The sequence below is a fragment of the Struthio camelus genome, chromosome 7 (assembly GCF_040807025.1).
Source record: "Struthio camelus isolate bStrCam1 chromosome 7, bStrCam1.hap1, whole genome shotgun sequence".
NCBI classification, from domain to species: domain Eukaryota; kingdom Metazoa; phylum Chordata; class Aves; order Struthioniformes; family Struthionidae; genus Struthio; species Struthio camelus.
The window spans coordinates 33,769,275-33,789,269 of record NC_090948.1 but is presented as its reverse complement, the minus strand read 5'-3'; the positions used below and the strand labels follow the sequence as shown (position 1 = coordinate 33,789,269).

Sequence of the window (19,995 nt, the reverse complement as noted above, 5' to 3'; positions counted from 1 at the left end):
CCAGTGGTCACTTACTCATTCTCAGTCTCTAAATAACATCATGCACTTTGTTTCCTCATACAGAAAGGTGAATATTTTCAGAAAGGCCCACCGAAAAACTAGAATTAACACTCAGGTACGGAGAACACAAACTGCAACGCACTCCAGAAGGTGCTACGAAGGAAAGCCTTTTTGCTGTGCATTGTACAGCACCAGTCAAAATTAAAAGAAAAGCCAAAACAACCTGCTGTATTAAGGGAGTACTCATCACATACTGCCTCTATCAGCACGCAGCACTTCCATATTCATTTATGCAGACTGCAGTGGGGGAACGATAATAAACTATCCTGAAAAGCTGGCTTAGAGCACGTACTGGAGGACTCGGACATGATCAGTCTGTGAAAGCAGGAGGCCCGCTGAAGCGGAACCTCCTCACCCCAGTCTTGCTTAACAGCCTCCCCTGCAAAGCAAATTCCAGGGGAGCTTGGAAAGGCCATAAGAAACGATGCTTGGCGTAAGCTGTTTACGTGCTATGGTTTCTCACCATGAACCTAAGACAAACGTATCCAGACCCGCACATAACAGCTATCTACAGAAATTAGAGAGGCAGGATTATCCGTGCAGGGATTGCAGCTGAACATTTGGATGAAGGCTCATTTCTTTTGTTACGCTCCCATTTTGGTCATATACATATAAATCAAGGTTAAAAACTGTGGCTGAAAGAAATTCTGGATTACGTTTTAACATCAGGAGCAGCTACAGACAAATTCCCCTAACTGGTTTGTTCAAGCAAATCTCTGTCATATTCCTGAATTAATATCTTGATGGTTCCAGTTACAAAGCAGAAGTCTGATGAAAGAGGAAATGGCTTGCCCAAATATGAAAGATCCCGACATTTTCTTAACCTGGAAAGGATATGTCCGAAGACTCAACTGTGTCTAATCAAGAAGATTTAGAGGTCTTTGAAGGGTCTGAATATATCAAGAGCTACAAACGTCAGAAGAGGTGTTACCACACAATTAGTACAACGTAAACTAACAAAATCTGCCTTCAGGTTAGACAGCAGATACGTCATAAAATCGTATCAATATAAAGATTCGGTGAGAAATAAAGCCTTCACTTCAAATGCATACAAGTTAAACCAAATAAGGGTTTTAGGGTCTTTTTTATTTGCTTTTTTAAGGAAAAGCAAGGACTAAACCTTCTGATCTCTCCTCAAACGTTAGCCCTAATGCTTATTTTAAATCGAGTCATCTATGCTTCCCAGGCAGCATGGTTAACACTGAAGGAAAGCTATTCTGAATACTGCAAGCATGCGACCAAAAAGAACATAAAGCCAAGGGAAGCTAGTCTTGGAATCAAAAGACAGGTGGAACAAGTAAATAAAAAAAAAAAAAGAGACAGTAACAAAAAGCTGAAGATATATCAGCATTAAGATATCTGCGTTCTGATTTTCTGTTCTCCGGCAAGTCAAGCAAGTAAGATACCAAACGAAATGAAATTTACTGACAACGTAAAATGCATAAACAGTGACGGCTTTTACACACATATAGCCCAAGACTCTGAATTCTGCTTTTAGGATAACTCAAATAAAAAATAAAATAAAATCACCTTAAACCTATGAACATTGGCTTTTGAACAAACAAAATTCGTTTTCTTTAAGAACACCTCTTATTAAGTTTTGTGCTTTGTTAATGCTTGTATCTGAAATGTTCACATTAGCCATTCCAGCTACATACAGAAAACCGTCTCTTCCACGTCGTCTAAAGACCCAAGTAGAGAACTTCCAATACTTTCCTCCATTTTAAAGGAGAAATAAACCCTATCTTTATTTTAGAAGTTCTTCCTTTCTGACTTGTAGTTCCCAGATTCCCGGGCAGATTAGTGACATAATTCTAGGGGTTGTCACAGAAGATAAGGTGACACCCCCATTGCTAGAAAGCTTAACTTCACCATACTCGGGAACACACCTCCATTGTAATATTTTTAGGTATCTGTATATTGAAACAAGATGGAAGATCTCACTCTAGAGTATTTCCACTGATATAGTTTCTTTCCTGTCAAATACCCAGTGGCTCACAGGACAAAGCAGACGTCATTCTGCATTACTGTGACATTCCCAAATTGTTGGTTTCCAAAGTATCAGTGAATCTTAAAGGAGATTTACTGAACTTAAGAACAACAGTCTACTTACTGGGACACTAGGCGCTTTCAAAACCGGTGGTGCTGGCAGAGCTTCTGATTCTGGTTGGTTCCAGTGTCTAGCATTATATACAGCTTTTGTTGGAGACTAAAAGATAAAAAAACAAATTATTTTTTAAGCAAACCTACCAGTAGTCACTGCGTACTTCAAAAAGGGACGTAGCACGTAGCCTGCTACGTAAATGAGTTTCACTCTTTTCCTTTTGCCTCTGCAACAACGCAAATTTTCACTCCCATTCTCAATACAGTACATATCAGAAAACTTGATAGGCTTTGAAGTAGCTAATGGATGTACAGACATACAGACCCATAAAAACAGCAAAAGACTTGAGGTGTATGTACTTCAATAATTTTTTCAATATTTCTTCTTAATTTGTTCTTTCTGTAGAAAACAGACAGCTATGGGAAAAAAAGTTGTCAGTAGAAAATATGAATAAAGGTTTGATGCAAAGTGCAATATTGATTAAGATTTTCATGCTTGGAGAGACAGAAAATACTCAAATGAAATGCCTTAACCCATATTAATATAAGTTAAGAAGCACTTTTTCTGCCCAAAGATGTGTCAAAATAAATTGAAGATTGAAAACATTTACTTTCCTTGATTTTTTTTTTTTTTTTAAGTAAATACAACATAATTCTTAGAGGAAGCTAAGACAGATCTCCAGTATCTGAGTTTACCGATCCAGACTAATATATTTTAAAATTGTGAAAATTGTAATATTATGTCAAGTATCATATTAATTGCATAACGTAATTATGTATCACTTCACATACATAGTGTTTTTCATAGGGAAAAAATATAAAAAGAGATGGGCTTTAAAAAATAATTTTCTGTAAAAACGTAAGTTACCAACTACATAAAACAGGTATTGGCTCGAAAATATTCCATAGAACAATAATCAGCAAACCTTGCAATACTAGCATTTCTGGATTTCATACCAGCCTAGAAAGTGTAAAAAGGTTTTGGCATATCCAAAACTGGAAAGTAGAGATTCTCTAAGTCAAGAGTTCCTAATCAACTATAGCACTGTTAAAACTCTGTATCTCACTACATTTTTCTATTCTTTACAAGAAGAGAAAGCTCTAACAAAACTTTGAAGACTATTAGCAAAACCAAACTCTAAGATATGAGTTTTCAGGACTGAAGGGGGGGGGGGGGGGGAATCTGTCAAGCCCTAAATCGTTTTATTTTCCAGGTAAAAGAAAAGCCTCTCCTACTCTCCCTCTGTTGTCATAAGACACTTACCTTGGTTGAATCTTCTTTTGTTTATTTTTATATATCAAAAAAAAAAAAAGGCTGCTCATGTACTCATCAGCAACAGACACACAAAATGGCCTTGGTTTTAACAGGTGTAGCTATTTCCAAAGAAGCTCTTCTAAGCAATATATTTGCAGATGATGGCCCTAAGCAGTCCTTCAGCAGCCACACACAGCCGCAGTGGGCTTCCATAGGAACGCGGAGATAAGGCTTTTCCTCTCCCTGTTTTTTCCACCAGTGAATGATTTCAGTGTTTGTTATTTTTAACTTTCTTAAGCACCAGAAACACTAACTTGTACAATTTCCTACAGCCTCACCAAGCAAAACTAGTTTTAAGTTCACGTGCTACGGTTCTGACTGGAAATGCCTGTCCAAAAATAGACTGACTTACACAGATCCTTATTTGAAAAAAGTTAAATGCTGACAAAACGGAAAAAAAGGCTAACCGTCTTTTCCTCTACAATTTCTGAGCAGCAAATTCTTATGCTGAATTCAAATCAGGTTTTGTGATGAATAATTGAAAGAACTTAGTAACGAAGATGCGTTTTTATCAACGGCGATAAAGCGTTTGACAAACGTCTGCAATGGAGGAAAAACAGATTCTCTGGATATTTTCTTTTTTCCTTGAATTATTCAACTGTTCCACAATTTATCTCAGTGCATACCACAGGTTGGGAAGAGAGAGCATAAGTTTCTGGGTGCCATTTTATATTCTCGTATGAGGGATAATTCAAAGAAAAAAAAATCTATCGTTATCGAGTAACAAACATGGAAGTACAGAACGTAGCTGGTCTCAGTTTCAGCTTAGTGTGAGGGCTGGTGAAAAGACGATGCATAATTCTTCTGAACATTGCAGGAAACCTTAACTACTACAGTCGTGACAAGAACGTAGTACATTACAGCTGCCAGAAGTCCTATTAACATGGGATATTCTTTATTAGCAGTCTCAAAACTTTGTTATAATCTCAAATAGTATTCTATCCCTGTATAAAGGATACAGATATATTAATAATCCTTTATTTCCTGTCTGGCAGGTATAGCATGCTAGCACGGAAACTTTTCAGGCCTCTGTAATAGCAGCGCGAGGCTCAGAGCACCCAGCAGGGAGTAAACCCAAGCCCACGGCTGGGCCGGAAAGGATCCTCAATTTATGCCAATCCTGTGCATCAGTGAAGAAACAACGGGGGCAGAGAGCGGGGCAGGCTCTGCTGCTGCAGCGGGACTCCAGTTTTCATGAAGGTCTAGGGAAGAGTAGCACATGCTTGCTGCCCCGCTGTGTAAAGCCCTGTTGGTGCCCTACCTACCCGCCCTTTCCCTCGGACCTTGCGTCGCACGACGAACAGGACAGGGCCCTTGGCAGGCGCAGGGAGAGCACAGCCACGCTTACGACCAGGCTCAACTTAGGCTGTTCTACAGCTTTCCTATACACCAACAACGCAATATAGAAGAAAGCTGTATTTCATGTGAGAAATCAAGCAATGACACCAAAAAAGGCCTGTTTCGAAAAATGAGGAAGTCTTCATTTAAAACATCTCTTGTAACAGAAGCTGAACTGTAACTAAAAAACAGTATTTAAAAATTCAAACACACATGAAACATTATTGCTAGCCACTATCCCTTGCAGTATCTTCTACTTTTAGACCAAAGTAGTTTCACTTGGGATTCTATGTCTTCCCAGTATCATGAGGTAATACTAGGGAAGCTGGGCATTGGTGCGCATCGATCCCGTACCCTGCCTCACACCGCACAGAGCTCAACAACGAACACTCCTGCAGAAATCCAACATTACATCCCAAGGAAGCATTTTTCCAATCAGTTCTGATCAGTTATCCAGAGACTCTGGAGCCTCCCTTACAACTCACGCAAGTGGGCATGGCAAATGCATCTCTCCTTTACAACTACTGAAAGCAGCCTTCAAACATTTCCTTGCAACGCACAAAGATGAATTTTCAAAACAATAGCAAAGGAACAGCATCAGTACTGATCAATCAGTAAGCACCAAGCAGACTTGCTTTAGATTATTGCGCAGCACAACTGAAGCCAGGAAAATTATCAAAGATCAAATGAAGGCTGGTGAACAAAGACTTTTCAGAAGGGCTTGTTCACAACAGCAAAAGGGTTTTTTTGTTCGTTTTTTAAACACCTCAAATACTTGTGATAAAAAGCTTCTCTGAAAAAACAATATTGATTTTCAAGCAGCAGTCAGGTAAGAAAGTGACTTGGTCTCTCCTCAAGGCAAAACTACTATTCAAATAATGCAGAATTTTCTTCAAGAATGCTTCCTCTCAAAATTAACTTAGAATAGATGCAAGTGGAAGCACATCACTCCCTTGAATTCTGTGGTCTTAACACCAGTAAGTTCTGGAACATTAGTCAGCTGTAAGAGCTTCTACTAAATAACAGAGCAGAGAAATTTCCTTTTCACATACAAGTTTGTACAGAACTGACAGCTGCTTACACCCAATGTCTGAAAGAGTGCAAATAATTCAGTCAAGGTGTAAAGAGGGTTATATTGTATGACACCGCATGTAGGTTTGGGGGGTGAGTTGGGATGCAAAAACAGAACTTTATTTTTATTTTTTAAACAAAATGCACAGGGCTGTCAGTTTTATATCATCTTCAAGTGGCATAAACTGTGGGTCATGCTTAACTTCTCATTCCTGAAAGCCTCAAAGCAGAAATTTCAAGAGTTGGCACTCTACACGTACTGATGCAGCACTGCTTGCCGTTCACAGATGTAACAACGGCAGAAAATAAGAGCCAGGGGCATGAGTCATGCTGAAAATACTGGCAAAACAAGAAAGAGCAGCTACTTGCAGGCAAGAACACTTTCCAAGATAAAGGACGTTACAATAAAAAAATTTTATTAGACTTCTTGATAAATGTATTATTTATATCAGAAGGGCAGTCAGTAAGAAGACTGTATGCCAGATATTAGTCAAAACTACAAATAAGTTCCCAGAGACTCAAAATAAAATCAAAATACTTCATTATTTACCATTAAGGATTCCTAATTACTAAGAGCACTACTCTCTCCTGAATGTTTTACTTTAAAGAGGAAAGACAATATGACAAATATGTTAAGCAACACAGCTATTCATAATGGATTGTTTCTTTTGAAAGGGGAAAGGAACAAAAGTCCACTTAGAGCACAGAAAAAGAAATTTCACTTCCAAACAGGAAGATGGAATATCGATTCAGTAAAGGCTGCGCAACACAAAAAAGTTAATTTGGACCCCAGATAAGATAGCAGTTACCAACAGTAGTTAGAAAATAAAGCAAGTCAGGACCACGCCATTTATTCAGTGTTCAGAACATGAACTGCACCTCCATCATTTGGATCACAGCAGAAGATTAGCGCCAGTAAGCCACTTCTGAGTGCCGTGGGCCACTTATCATGAGCTGCTATACCATTTAGGACAATAAACACAGATTTGTTTTAACACTATCTATGCAGCTAAAATCAGTATCTTTGGCTAGTATTGTATTCTTTCAGAAAAGTAAGCATGCTCTTCTGTTCACAAGGATAGAACAGTTGCTGTATTTGAACACAGATGAACGTGAAACTCTGAGTTACCAGCAACAGCTCCGTGGACACACCTCGGCAAAATCCAGCGCCGTGACAAAGTCCCATCGCTTTTGGTTACTCTTGCCTAGCCTACCTTGTCTTCAGATTTCCGCAGGTAAAGCCAGTTTCGACCACAAAGCACAGTGTTTCTTCACAGTGGTCCAACAGCGCTGGTACCACAGACTACCACCTGGCAACATTATATTGTTTTACTCTGGCAAAACAAGAAAGGGGCTGGAGTTTCAATAATACTTAAACAAAAGAAATTGCGTTCTAAAAGGAACAGATCTCCTTTAGTATTTTCTCAACAAATCTCTCTATTATGAGCAAATAGGTATCCATTAGCTACTCTAGCCTCATGTGCTAAAAACATTTGAAAAGGTGATCTGATGATCCTGCAGTGAACGTTACTGCACTCAACAAAACAAGCAAAAAGCAGTTAAAGCAAATCCCACTAATTTGAATGTCTCTAGAGACTCGTTTGTCATGCAGGTAGACTTCAGAACCACTGAAAGTCGTCAACCATAGAAATGGACGATATGATTGATCCTGCATGCATGCATCTTTGAACTAAATTGTCAAAAACAGTGACTACTTGGACTACGCATACAGTCTGTGGCTCTGAGGAGGCTGAAAGTAACAGAGATAAAAGGGGGAAAAACATCCCAAGGATTGAGTCCAAAAAGTCAGGAAACAGTCTACTTCAGGCTACTCAAAACACGTTTCTTCCATTATCTCCATTTTCTCTATTGCCTTCTTCCCTGTTGCAGTACACATGCAAACACGCAGTGCACAAAAGCATTATGAACGTACGTAACTAAACAAGCACAAGTTGCTAGTCTGACAAGGTTTAAGAGACTCAGCTGCAGACAACACAACAGGTCAGGGGGAAGTCACAGAACTCTTCCTTGCATCAGACCTCAGAATTTCAAAATGCTCTCTCTTCCTGAAAGCTCAGGAGAGGCCTACAGGGCACAACAACATGATGGGTCAGACATCCAAGCGAAACATGCAAATTTAACTTGAAGAAATAGGATATTTTGATAAACATGAGATTCATTCTTTAACAGAAATAGCTAAGGGTGTTCAGTACGCTGCTTACATTGACTGTGCCCCAAACTGGTCATCTCTGAAGCAGACGACCTACAGTGGCAGTTACTAACTTGGCTTGACACCTGCACTAAGTCCAATTAAACGGGTCAGAGTACAATAATTTAGACACATCACTACAATATTGTGAACACAGAACTTGAGCTGAGAGAAGAGAAAAGCTGCTTCTGCCTGCAAGTAACTAGATCAGCATACTCATTGATAAGCACGTCCTTTGTGAAAAGTGTTAAAGATTGTGTATGTGTGTGCGCGCGCACATGTGAAAAGACATTTCAGTTTGGATAAGGGAAGCATTTTTCAAGTTCATCTCCCAATCGCCGTCAGTAACCACATCTTGGCTTGTATCAGAGTCTCCAAGTGTGCTTACCTGATTCTTTTTGGATGCAACTAAACTGGAAGAGGCTCTTCCAGAGTGCACCTAACTCACTCCAGTTTTTAATGGGTATTCCCTAAAGAGGATCAAAATAAAGCTAACTCAAAGTAAAAACTCCTAGATGTGCATAATGCAGATGCTGGGACCTCAGCACCAACTGTTTCACTCTTAAAATTTGCTCATGCTACACTACACTACTATCTAACGTAAAAAGAGCCACAGATTACAAGTTGGGTGAACCAACCATGCTCAAACAGTACGGCAGCTCTGAAAACAATTTTGCATATTTATCAGCATATAGGTTAAGCTCCCACTGGCAAACGAAACTGCTGTATTTTGCCGTCTTTCAGTTTTGCTGCCATTTTAGAGCTCTCAGCACGACTGAAGCCTTGCGCAACAGAGCATTTACCCTATATGCTTACCCCATGTTCCCCAATTATTAAAACACTGGAACTGATTGAGGGGGAAGGGGGAATGTAAGGATGCAAGATAAAAATCTCCAAGGAACAAGTACCTGTTGTTTTTATTCGCATTTAGAGGATTTTGTGAAGGGCTCTGCCTCACTTTCAATCTATTTTAATGCATCTTCGCTTCTTGACTACAAAGAGTTAATACCAGTAAAAGCTGGAAGGAAGAAACAAAGCTTTCCACTGTGACATTAAGTATGTTCCATCCAACTTGATTTCTCTGCTTCCTAAAAAGCATAAGCGTGCACACAAGGAGATAAGTTTTTCCACGCTTACTTATAACTTGTTCCTCTTCCTTCTACGAGAAGGTAGCCTCTGTCACCTTCATGCCACACTTCACATGCCTACCGTTTTCAGGACAAGCAGCATCTCAACTGATAACACCTTTCTAGACACTGCATGGGAGAAGGAACGCACTACAGCGGTTCTGAGTAACAGCTGCATGTGGAGGACTGAAAGGAAGCAGCTCTGCCTGCGGGTAGGATCTCGGCTCTGCAACTGCTGCAGCGTGGAACAACCTTTCCTCATCACAGGAGCATCACAGAGTGGAAAGACAATGATTTTGAGTAGCAAACAATTAATAGACCAGCTCCTGACATTTGCTTTCATCCCTTCAAGGTTTTATGCTCCAACTCAATACACTAAAGTTACAGGCGCTACTTCACTCCTCAAATGAGGTGACTAATCTAAAAATCAGCCAGTCCTGATTAGAATCTGGTTTAACTCTAGCTTTAAAAGGCGCTTTTGGACTATTAAAAGAGGAAAAAAAAAAAAAAAAAAACCCCAATGGCAACCAATAGGAAGCCAGTATTAAATAAATTTGCTTACAGAAGAATCTGGTTTTGCAAACGTTAAGTGAAATAATGATTTTAATATGAAACTTCAGCTTTAACAAATCAATTTAACAAATATCACTTTTATTCCAGCAATATAAAGGTTGCTTAAAATACACAAGCTGTTTATTACTGGCCAGCAGTTAAAGCATCTTATCAGTCACGTACCATTCTAACAAGTGATTTTTGGACAAAAATCCACAAACACTTCGGTTCAGGACCGTGCTTCTGACAGATGATCTGCCGAAACTAGTAAATGAAAGGACCATACCACAGAAGCAGCAACATGCTGTCACAGGTTGTCAGACTGGATCACCACTGTTTGTCAAACTGCTGACAAAAAAAGACTGCTGGCTTAATGACAGTCTCTCAAGCTAAGCTGATACAAGTCAGACACTTTAAAGACTTTTGATTATCAAAATTCAACTCAACAGTCGAGATGACTATAGTCAATCTTTCCTATCAATAAAACGTATTTTTTCTAAATTAGGAGGCAAACAGCACTTTAATGTGTGTAATATCAGTTGGTTTACGCCACAGAAAACGCTTTGTTGCCACTGTTCCTCCCTTTTGTAGGGCACACTTTTCCTAATGGTTATGCAAGTTAAACATTTAGTATGCAGAAACATTCTCAAGTAATAGTAACTAAGGTAAATGAGCAGCTCTCTAAAATTAGTTCTGACTAATATACTCTGGTCCTACTAAAAACTTTGTGGAAAGGACTGCAACTGACATAGCACAATTTTAGAACTGGGCTTCCACTGCTGCTTCTCAAAGACTATTTAAAATAAGCTACGGGTAATAATTATCTGTAAAAAACTGAGGCGGTGCATTTAAGAGAGAATGATCCTCATTTAAGTTAAACTTCAATTCTAATTTTTTTTTTTTTTTTAATCTCAATTTAACTCAGGGAAAGGAAAATTCATTTGGAAGCAAGCAAAAATAAATGTTACTTGCAGGATGTCTTTGATAAAAATCTATTGTGAAGTATAATACAAGTTCAGTGCAAAAACTATAGATCACAGCACAGCCTAGTTTCTTTCCCCCTCCCGCACACATCATTGTCATATTAGCCTTAAGATTATTAAGTCAAATCGAGAGCCATGGTTTCTTCTTCAACTTTGAAAGATTTTCAAAGATTGGGTACAAGTATTTCATCTTGGACTTGAGGAAACCTAGACACAGCGTTTGTTCTCAAGCTAATACGTACACGTTCTTCCACTCAGTATGAAGCATCCATGGAAAAAGCTTTTACCTGTTAAAGACCTCATTGGTTATACCCTTAAACTTGCATCGCAACAAATCCTATTAATAGCAAAAGAACCACATGTAAGCTTTATTTTCAAGGACTGACAAATCCTCACAGCACCTAAAATTTGTAATAGGAACATGACAACTCAAGATAACCAACTCATGAAGAGACAAGACAAGGAAGATGCAATTAAATTATGAACTACGTACTATTTTCAGATCAAACTGAAGTTATGCAAAAGAAGAAAAAAATCTTTTTGCAGGTTCAGCAAACAGTTAGACAGCCAGTCTAACTGGAAACTAGTACTCTTCATACACCAGTGATTTGATACATCCTTCAAACTGGCCTATGAACAACAACAAAAAATAGTTTGAAAACGCGCATGCATTTCTGCACTTCGCTGGACATACAGCACAGCAGTTATTTGTAAAGCTTGAATAAAATATGAAGAGCAGTGATCATAGGGATAACTGAACCAAATTTCATTTTGGCCACAGAGTTCACAAGCAACCTTTTGGCTAAGGCAGGTCTGAATTCGGCAGTGATTTCACTCACGTATTCAACACTACTGTACTGCTGTCATGACTAACTCTATTAACGTCACTTGATCAAAGTAATACGTGTAATCCTTCTAACGCCAGCTGTGTTTAGTGAGCATTTCTCAGTTGCAATGTTGACTTAACCAGGTTAAGACGACGTAATCCTCCTTCTACTGTTCCCTCAGCTGAGGGGATGCAATTGTTTTTACAGTATCCTGGTGAATCAGACTAGGATTCATACTAGATACTTCCCATCAGAGGGCTATTTTTTAAACACAGATCAGTTCCTTAATTTAGTTCAATACACAGCCTTGTCAAACTGTAGAAACAAGGGGACAAGGGTGAGCAGGCGGGGCAAAAGGAGAGCAAAGGCAGCTCAAACAAATACCTATGCCAATATACTTTTTCAGACAAAATCATTCCTTACCATCTTTTTTAAGCCTAGCGCAACAAGATCCCAACTTTTTCCAGCTAGCGCACTCCACACTAGTGAAATAACTTTAAGATACCGCCACTATTGGAAACAGTGCAACAAAGTGCTTTGCACAGGAAAACCCTTCATTCAATACTTGAGTCAGTGGCCCAAGGGAAACAATGTGACACTCAAGTCAGTGGTAAAGACATTTTTCCATACCTTTTCCTATACAATACAACAGGTACACAATGAGAGAAAAAGCACACTGCTATAATGTTCTTCCTCTCACTGTGGGCGCACAGAAGAAGTGTTTACAAAGTTGCAGAATAGATAGATTTTCTAGAGGTAGGACACTGGAGTTTAGAAAAATTTCACCTTATTTTAAGATGACCTTATTAAAACAAGAGAATATATTTAAGTTAGCTTTTTTAATAAGCATTTAACTACCCACTTTCACCATGGGAATTAAGGGAAGTACATAAATTTTAACTGAAGTCATGTGACTAACCGACACCAGAAGTCATTAAGCAATGGACTAATATTACTAGTTTTAATTTGAGCATTAGTCCATGAGTCAGGAAGACAGACAGTCCATATGATGTACACTCTCTTCCTCACTTCACTAATCTCAAAGTATACTTTTTAATCCTTCCCAGAAAATTTCAGGAGTTTACAGATGCTAAGTTGCATTCTGTCAATGCTAGCACAAAAACATTATGAAAGGTACTCAGTGCAAAAAAAATAGCGACAGCTAAGAAATTAACTCCAGAAGACTCATTTTTAAAGTTAACTAATTCTAAGGCATAGAATAAACAAAATCCTGACATAGTACTGATCCAACATCTTGAAATTTTATGCTATTGGGCCCCCATCTGAGAAAAAGCAGAGAATGCCTTTAGGTATGTTTACTTGGAAGATTTCACACTTTTCCATTTTACCTCCTTTGCCTCACCTCATGCAAAGGCAGTAAGCCAGTCTTCCGTCTGGCTTAGCAGCACTAATGCAAGGATTATGGTCTCTCCCCAGCCTTGCTTAAAGCTGAAAGGCTCCCTACCCTTGTAGCCGAGTGGAAGAGCAACTCTATTTACGTTCAGACCTCGGAACGTTCCCAGGTAGTCAGTATTCACCTTGCTTAGGCTGGCTTTCTGTGCCACAGGCAGAACTAGGATCAGCACGCTGATTCCTCTGACCGGACACTGCAAGCTGAAGAACAGAGTGCCTTCCCCAAAACAATCTGCGCTTCAGAGGATCTGATGCTCCTGAATGAAATGCGAGGGGCAACGGAAACACTGACTGCAAGCGTAGTTCTGGCCCTAAACACCAGAGAAGCACTCGTCAATTTCTAGAACTATAAACACAAGATTAAGTTTGGGGATAGACTATTTCTCTTTAACGTCACTATTTAAATCTTTTTTGTTTTTCCCCCCCAGGGTCTTATTTAGAGGCACGGATAGTTGGCATTAGACCATTTACAACTGTTTCAAATTATTCCTACAAAAAAACTGGTTTTCCTCATTTGCTCGCTCTGTCTGAGCCTTGTGGTGAAAAGGCAGGAGGAAGAGATCTCAGGAAAGAATTTTTATGGCTGCTTCTTTGGATTTTCAAGTCTTTAGTCGGACTAGAGTCATACCATAGCAACAAAAAAGACTTCTTGCACACCTTATTTTGCCTGATAACTGAGAACGATTCCTCTGTAGGAGGAGGATTAAGCTGTAAAGGTCCAAAGGTTTATCACAGCCATATAGGGTTCCTAAACTTATTTGCTAGGGAGCAAGATGCTGAGCTAATTTAATTAAAATTTTTAAACTTCAACAGCTGCAAACAAACTTTTGCAAATGCTACTCATTCATGCTTCACACCCATAATTTGGGAGTCAAGTAATGCCAATGTTTATGTACTTTAAGTACATAATTATGCTGCTACAGAACATAATATTTTCCCTGCAACTCAGACGCAGGATAAAGAGATTTAAATCACCTTTAAAAGTAGAATTAATTCAGGTTGAAACTTTACATCCCTAACATAACATACATGCTGCTGCAACTTTTATGCTCATTATTATCTGTATGAATAGTCAAAGACTCCAATGAAACTCCCTACATTTATTTAAGAGCAGTTTTTAGAAACACTGTTATTCACTATTAATGTGAGAAGTTAGCCATTAACGTCTATAATCTTTTACAACACAGATGCTAAAAATTTCAAGAACTGGACTCTAACATTACAGTGTAATGGTCAGATTTCAAAACCATTAACAGGAGTTAATAGTGAGAGCGCTGCTAAATACAAATGGGGGTGCTGGAGGGCGAATCCGCTTTCTGGATTTACTGAATTTTAAACCACATCACCTCTTGCTTCCCGAGAATTTGAGCTCTCTCTCCTTTTCAGCTCAATGTGACCCAAAGGGTCATACCTCTAACATCACCACCTAGCAAAAAATAACATCTGCTAGTTGCCACAAGAAAAAGATAAATAAATAAGGTAATGAAATAGTACAAGAAGTTTTACAGATCCCTTTTTAGATCAGGTAGTTATTTTTCAGGTTAAGGCTTTCAGATGATTTTTTTTTTTATTCTTACAAAAAGAATTTCATTAAAATAGAATTGAGATTAAGAGTTCATATCTACAATTTAGGAAGATAATTACAGCGTCTCTAATCTACTCCCAAAGCAGGCTTCATAAATATTTTTTTTCCCCAGTAGCTCCATGCAATAACTATATGATTATAGAACATTCAAGTTTAAAACTGAAGTACAATTACAGGCATTTCTACTTGTATATCAATTCCATCACTACAGGGTCAAAAACGCTGTTTAATTCTTATATCTTCCACTTCAATTAAGTTTATTCCCAAGCGTGAATTTTCTAGATGTTTTTCAGTCTTTTTTTAATATATATTTATAGTAGGATATTGCTGTAAGGTTTTTAGCCTAATTTCCTGATAAATATATTCAAGATTAATTATTTTTATATAAACCCTCAAGTATTTCACGTGTAAAAAGTTGAAGCACATTAATACAAAAAAGTTTTTAAAAATCCATATTCACCAGAACACCTACAGCTGTTTTGTGCTGCTGAAAAATAAAACAAGACAGCTACAGTTAAAGTCACATTCCCTGTACTTCTGTCTCCCAGTCTACTGTGACCCGTTCTCCAACAGAAAGCTCTGATTTAAAAAAAAAAAAAATTATTATTTAACCAGCAGAAGCTGACAAATTATAACCTTCAAAAATTACTATTTAAGTTCTTCTGAAAACATCTGCCTCACCCATTGGTAGCCTACCTTCAAAACCTGAAGGCAAGAGGTAGTGACTAACAGTTCCACGTTCTGTTCAAAGTCATGAAGTCACGAGAAATAACACTTCTCAAAAGGGCAACACAACTGAAAGTGCTCATTGGTCACGTTTCCCTTGCATACTTTGAGAAATGTTAACAAATTGGCCATCCTTCATTCGCCCGCAAACCCACATTTTTAAATGGAAAAATGATTATACATCAAGATAGCTCAGGACATAAAAAAAAAAATAAGAACAAAAAAACACCCTAAACTTTCAGTTCTGGGAAGGGGAGGGGGGAGGGGGGAACCTTAAAACCTAACTTCAAGTGAAGCCACAGTACAAGATTCAGTATCCAGATACCTTTATGAAAAACATAACCATTAGGATATTTTTTTTAAGGAAAAAAATGACAAAGGAAAGTATTGTTTTAAAAATACTTAGAACTTTTAAACTATTGAACACATTCCTCTGCATATAAAAACATTTCTATTTTAATGTGCAATTGCTAGGTCTTCCAAACCCGAAGGAACTCAAGGGTAAACGAGAAATGCAATTGTATTTCCCTCTCTAGTTTCTCCTTTCCCTTATTACACCAGTTTTGAACTGCCACAATGGTAAGAGAGCTAAATCTCTTCACCAGATAACGCGAACTCATTTTGCAAAAAGCCTATGAAAAGGCCTTAAGCTTTAGAAATGGGTATCCTGGACGATCAAGTAAGAAAAAAATTCACTGAATAGAAATCACATGGATCTTACTATTGCAAAGCTTCACCTAATAGATAAATACAACTTTCTTAGTACATGTATCTTTAAAAACATCAAAACACTGAGTTATGTATACTATCAGATACAAAAAAAAGACACCTAGCATTGGCAAAAGGAATAAGCTTCATTTGCAATATGAAAGGGCAAATCCATACCTAATACAAAGTTTGGGGGTGTGGGGTGGGTGCTACGGGTCTAAGGTTTCTTTTCTTTTTTTTCCCCCCTCTAATTAAAAGCATCTAACTACTCCATATGCCAATCAATCAAAGGCGCTAGTCCTTACAAAGACTATATCCATGCCAAATTCAAGCTTCCAACTTCAGTCCTGTAACATGATATATTTTTCTTGAAGAATGGGGAAAGGAAAACACCACATAGCGTGTAATGGTGCTTTAACAACAATCTAGAAGGGAAAGAACTACCATTACGCAGTCCTTGATCTCAGACTTGCATCTGGAAAGCGAAATTCTCAGTAATCAATACAAAAAGTTTTGCACTTGAAGGTTTTACGTAAAGTGTAATCTTAAAAGTAAAAGTCAACAGATTATCTCAAATGCAGATACATACTGGGGCAAAAGCCCTGTTACATATATAAGCAGAAAATTTAACACTGAGGAGTTAAGTAAAGTAAGAGCTTTATCTTGGCCTAGAAGCATTATTACTCACCCGCTTTGGCCCACTAAAAATCTTCCTGGTGTTTTCCTTAGATTTATCACCTTGTTTATTTGTGGACTTTTTATTGCCTTCGGGCACACCAGATGCATCCTCTGAAAACTCCAGAAGATCTGTAAAAGATAAAGATAAGCATAAAACACAATCATAAAGGAAGTTGTTGAACTGCTACAGTGTTTCTTGCATCCGAAGTTTCCACATCTATAGCTTCTGAACTTATATAATACTCAAATATAACCTTCAGACATAAAATCATTTTTAAATTCAATCAGAAATAGCCCTGAATGGAGCTGAGGTTTACTGACTGGATTGTCCTAATACGTAGATAATATCATAACAACATACACTGTCACAATTTCTGTAACATTTTTCCCTATCCTATCAAATTGAAGTTATTTCCCCATTCCACATATGTACTCCTGTGAACCCCCAGGTTCACGTGCCTGTTATGGCTCATAGCCACAATTCTGAGCAAATGAATTAAATGGTAGATGGGACTCTTCAGAAGCGCAGTTAGAAGAAGAAACTTTCCTACTGCGACTACAGGACTAAAGAATTGATCTTGCTCATTTCTCATGAAGGCAGCATGTTTATATCTGCTTATTCTTCTGCAAACAACGTAAGAACAATTGCAGGCATCAGTTCAGACAGGAGCCAGCTAGAAGTGACTGCTGGAAGAGCCTGTCAATATACTTAGTAATTGTCTCACCAGTATTTCTACTCCTCAGTTTTGGACTGTAAGCTTCCAATTCACTGCTCTAACTAAATCTTGTCCTATTTTTTTTTCTTTGAACCTGTCTTTCATTTGAAGCATCATCCCTTAGAGAATAACTTACGTTCTTTTATTTGGCACAGACCAGAAGTAACCATACATTTCAAAAAGGAAACAGACGGGCAGAGCAAAGCACTATTTCATCTTTAAAACAGTTTAGAAAACTGATCTACTCCAAAGAAGCTGCTGCTACTCTAAATTGCATTGCAAACATACAAGCGGGTTGGATCAGTTACTCCATTTTAACTACAGCTTTCCAAGCGCACACATATCCAGTAAACAGGTCTGGTCAAATTCCTAGGTGAGGAGGCAATCGAAAGCAAACCAAATGATCCCTAAACAGAGGCAAGTGGATTTCAAAATGCACTTGCAAGTACACAAACCTTACCTCGTTTGAAAATAGCTGCATATCTTGTTATAGTCTAAGAAGCTGGAGAATACAAGTATTCTTAAAATAAGGCCTAAATGTATTTTAAATGGTAGTCCATCTCAGCAGCTCTGTCAAGGCCAGGGCAGGCAGGACACACCACGGGGCACCGACGGGAATCAGCCTCTCCCACCCCAGCACAATGGCTTTCTGCTCAGTCATACAATGCCAGCACAAGGGCGTAAGAATATGACACGAATGGGGCTTTTAAAACTAACCGACCTCCTAAGAGACATTTTGATAACATTAGTAATTGGTCTGCTCCCTGCCCCCCTATTAGTCTACCATTAAACTAAAAGCAAAACTGCTTCCAAATCTGCATAAAAGTCAGCCCAGGCCTTCATTGGAACTAATCAATTAAAGGAGTTGAATCAAATTGCTTGGACGTACCTCCTCACAAATTCTGGAAATACTTCTGAAGAAGCCAGACCCTGAATGCAATTCCCAAAGTCAAACAAAACAACAGACCTGGATACCTGCTCCCTCCACTATTTCAGATTAGAAGCTAAAAAAGAATTCATTTACCACAGTAATTACAAACATGCAAATCGCTCTAGAAACACAAGATGTTTTTTCACACATCAAATCACCATTACAATTTGTTCCTTGCACTATGACTTGGAGCTGGTACAGTGCTTATTAGTAGTGCTCTATAGCTCCTCAACTGTAATTTTAAAGTCATCTAAGCTCCTTCCTTTGAATTCTACTCCTATGTGATACTGAACTATCCCACATAGATAACTTTCAACTCAAAAGAAACATTTTTGATTAAGAAGTTTTAACTCTACTTATCATATAATAAATTTGCATCTTTTGATGCTTTCAGTATCTTAAATACTTTTGCAATTAGTTTCACAAGATTATCTGGAATGCTTTTATTTGGGTAATGTTCTCTGCAGCCTTCTAGGTATCCTAAAAGCACTTTGCATACATACACCAGATTCTCAAACATAAACTAAATGGAAAACGACATCTTTTCTTAATATTAACTGAGCCAAGAGTAGTTTTTGTTAAGCACTGACACTAACAAAGACTTTTCCACTGGCTCTCTCTTCTATGGATTTTGCAATGCCTAAAAAGCAAAAGAGAGAATCATATTGGCCTCTTAGTAGGCAAACACATAACACCTTTTCTTCTCTCTCCAACCATCTTCAAGACATTTAATGTCTTTGAGGTCATTTGTCAGACTTGGTTAAAATCAGAAAGAAGTTCAAAGATTAACTAGAAGCAACACCACAGTAAAAGCAAAAAGCCTAGTTTCTTAAGGAAAACCATCCAGGTTTATTTTAGAGTCTGACAGTAATTCTGCTAAAGATTTTTCAAGTCCAAATGGGACACTGCCTTTGAGGACTTTGATGTACTCTTAGCTGGCTAAAAAAGTTGACCCTATTAAGGTGACTGAGTTTTGCAGAGATGTAAGGAAAGAAGAAAAAAGTGTTTTGGGGGACGGGGGGTGGGGGGGAGGTGAATTTGCTCATCATAAGCAAACTGAGTACTAGATATGCTGATATACAAAAGCTATTTTATTATCCATAAAGACCGTAGGAATCTCCTTTTGGTCACTGAAAAGAGGATGAGCGCATGATGTATGTGTTCAGTTATGTATCAGAACTGATTTACAAAGCAAAACGTTAAGCTGCAATACTTACAACAGTAACTGCTACTATGATTTAAATCAAGAACACAGCAGATCTTCATTACTGCTTAAGGGATATATAGTAAAGAAGGACATAAGGCAGATAAAAACAAGCATGTTAAAGGAGAAAGGTATTTATATGTTCCTTGAGGGAAACGTTTTAGGACAATTGTGCCATCCTATTTCTGCCAAGCTATATTAAGATAAGCAAATGTTTAGTCAGAGCCTTTTTCACATTTTTTTTTTGTTTGCCACTTTCTGTAACAATTTTATTGTCATTGGCCAAAAGAAACATAGTAAAGTGAGTATTAACATGCCCCAGCAGAGCAGCTGGGAAACGAAACATTCCGGGGTCTACAAGGTCACAATATATTAGAATCTTACTGACCACCCAAACTACTGAACACTGTAACAAGGTCTTCAGAAGAAGGACGGCAAACTGGTAGCAG

The 19,995-nt window shown here is 38.2% G+C and overlaps 1 protein-coding gene across 7 annotated transcripts in view; it reads right to left on the bottom strand.

Moving 5' to 3' along the window:
• Positions 1-19,995, bottom strand: part of WAPL (WAPL cohesin release factor) — a 100,939-nt gene that overhangs the window by 26,623 nt on the left and 54,321 nt on the right. For all 7 annotated transcript variants that reach the window (XM_068950703.1, XM_068950704.1, XM_068950707.1 and 4 more), the window contains exons 4-5: positions 16,706-16,824; positions 2,174-2,269 (exon numbers count right to left, since the gene is read on the bottom strand). In XM_068950703.1, the coding sequence (XP_068806804.1) occupies positions 2,174-2,269; positions 16,706-16,824 (215 nt within the window). The remainder of the gene's footprint in view (positions 1-2,173; positions 2,270-16,705; positions 16,825-19,995) is intronic.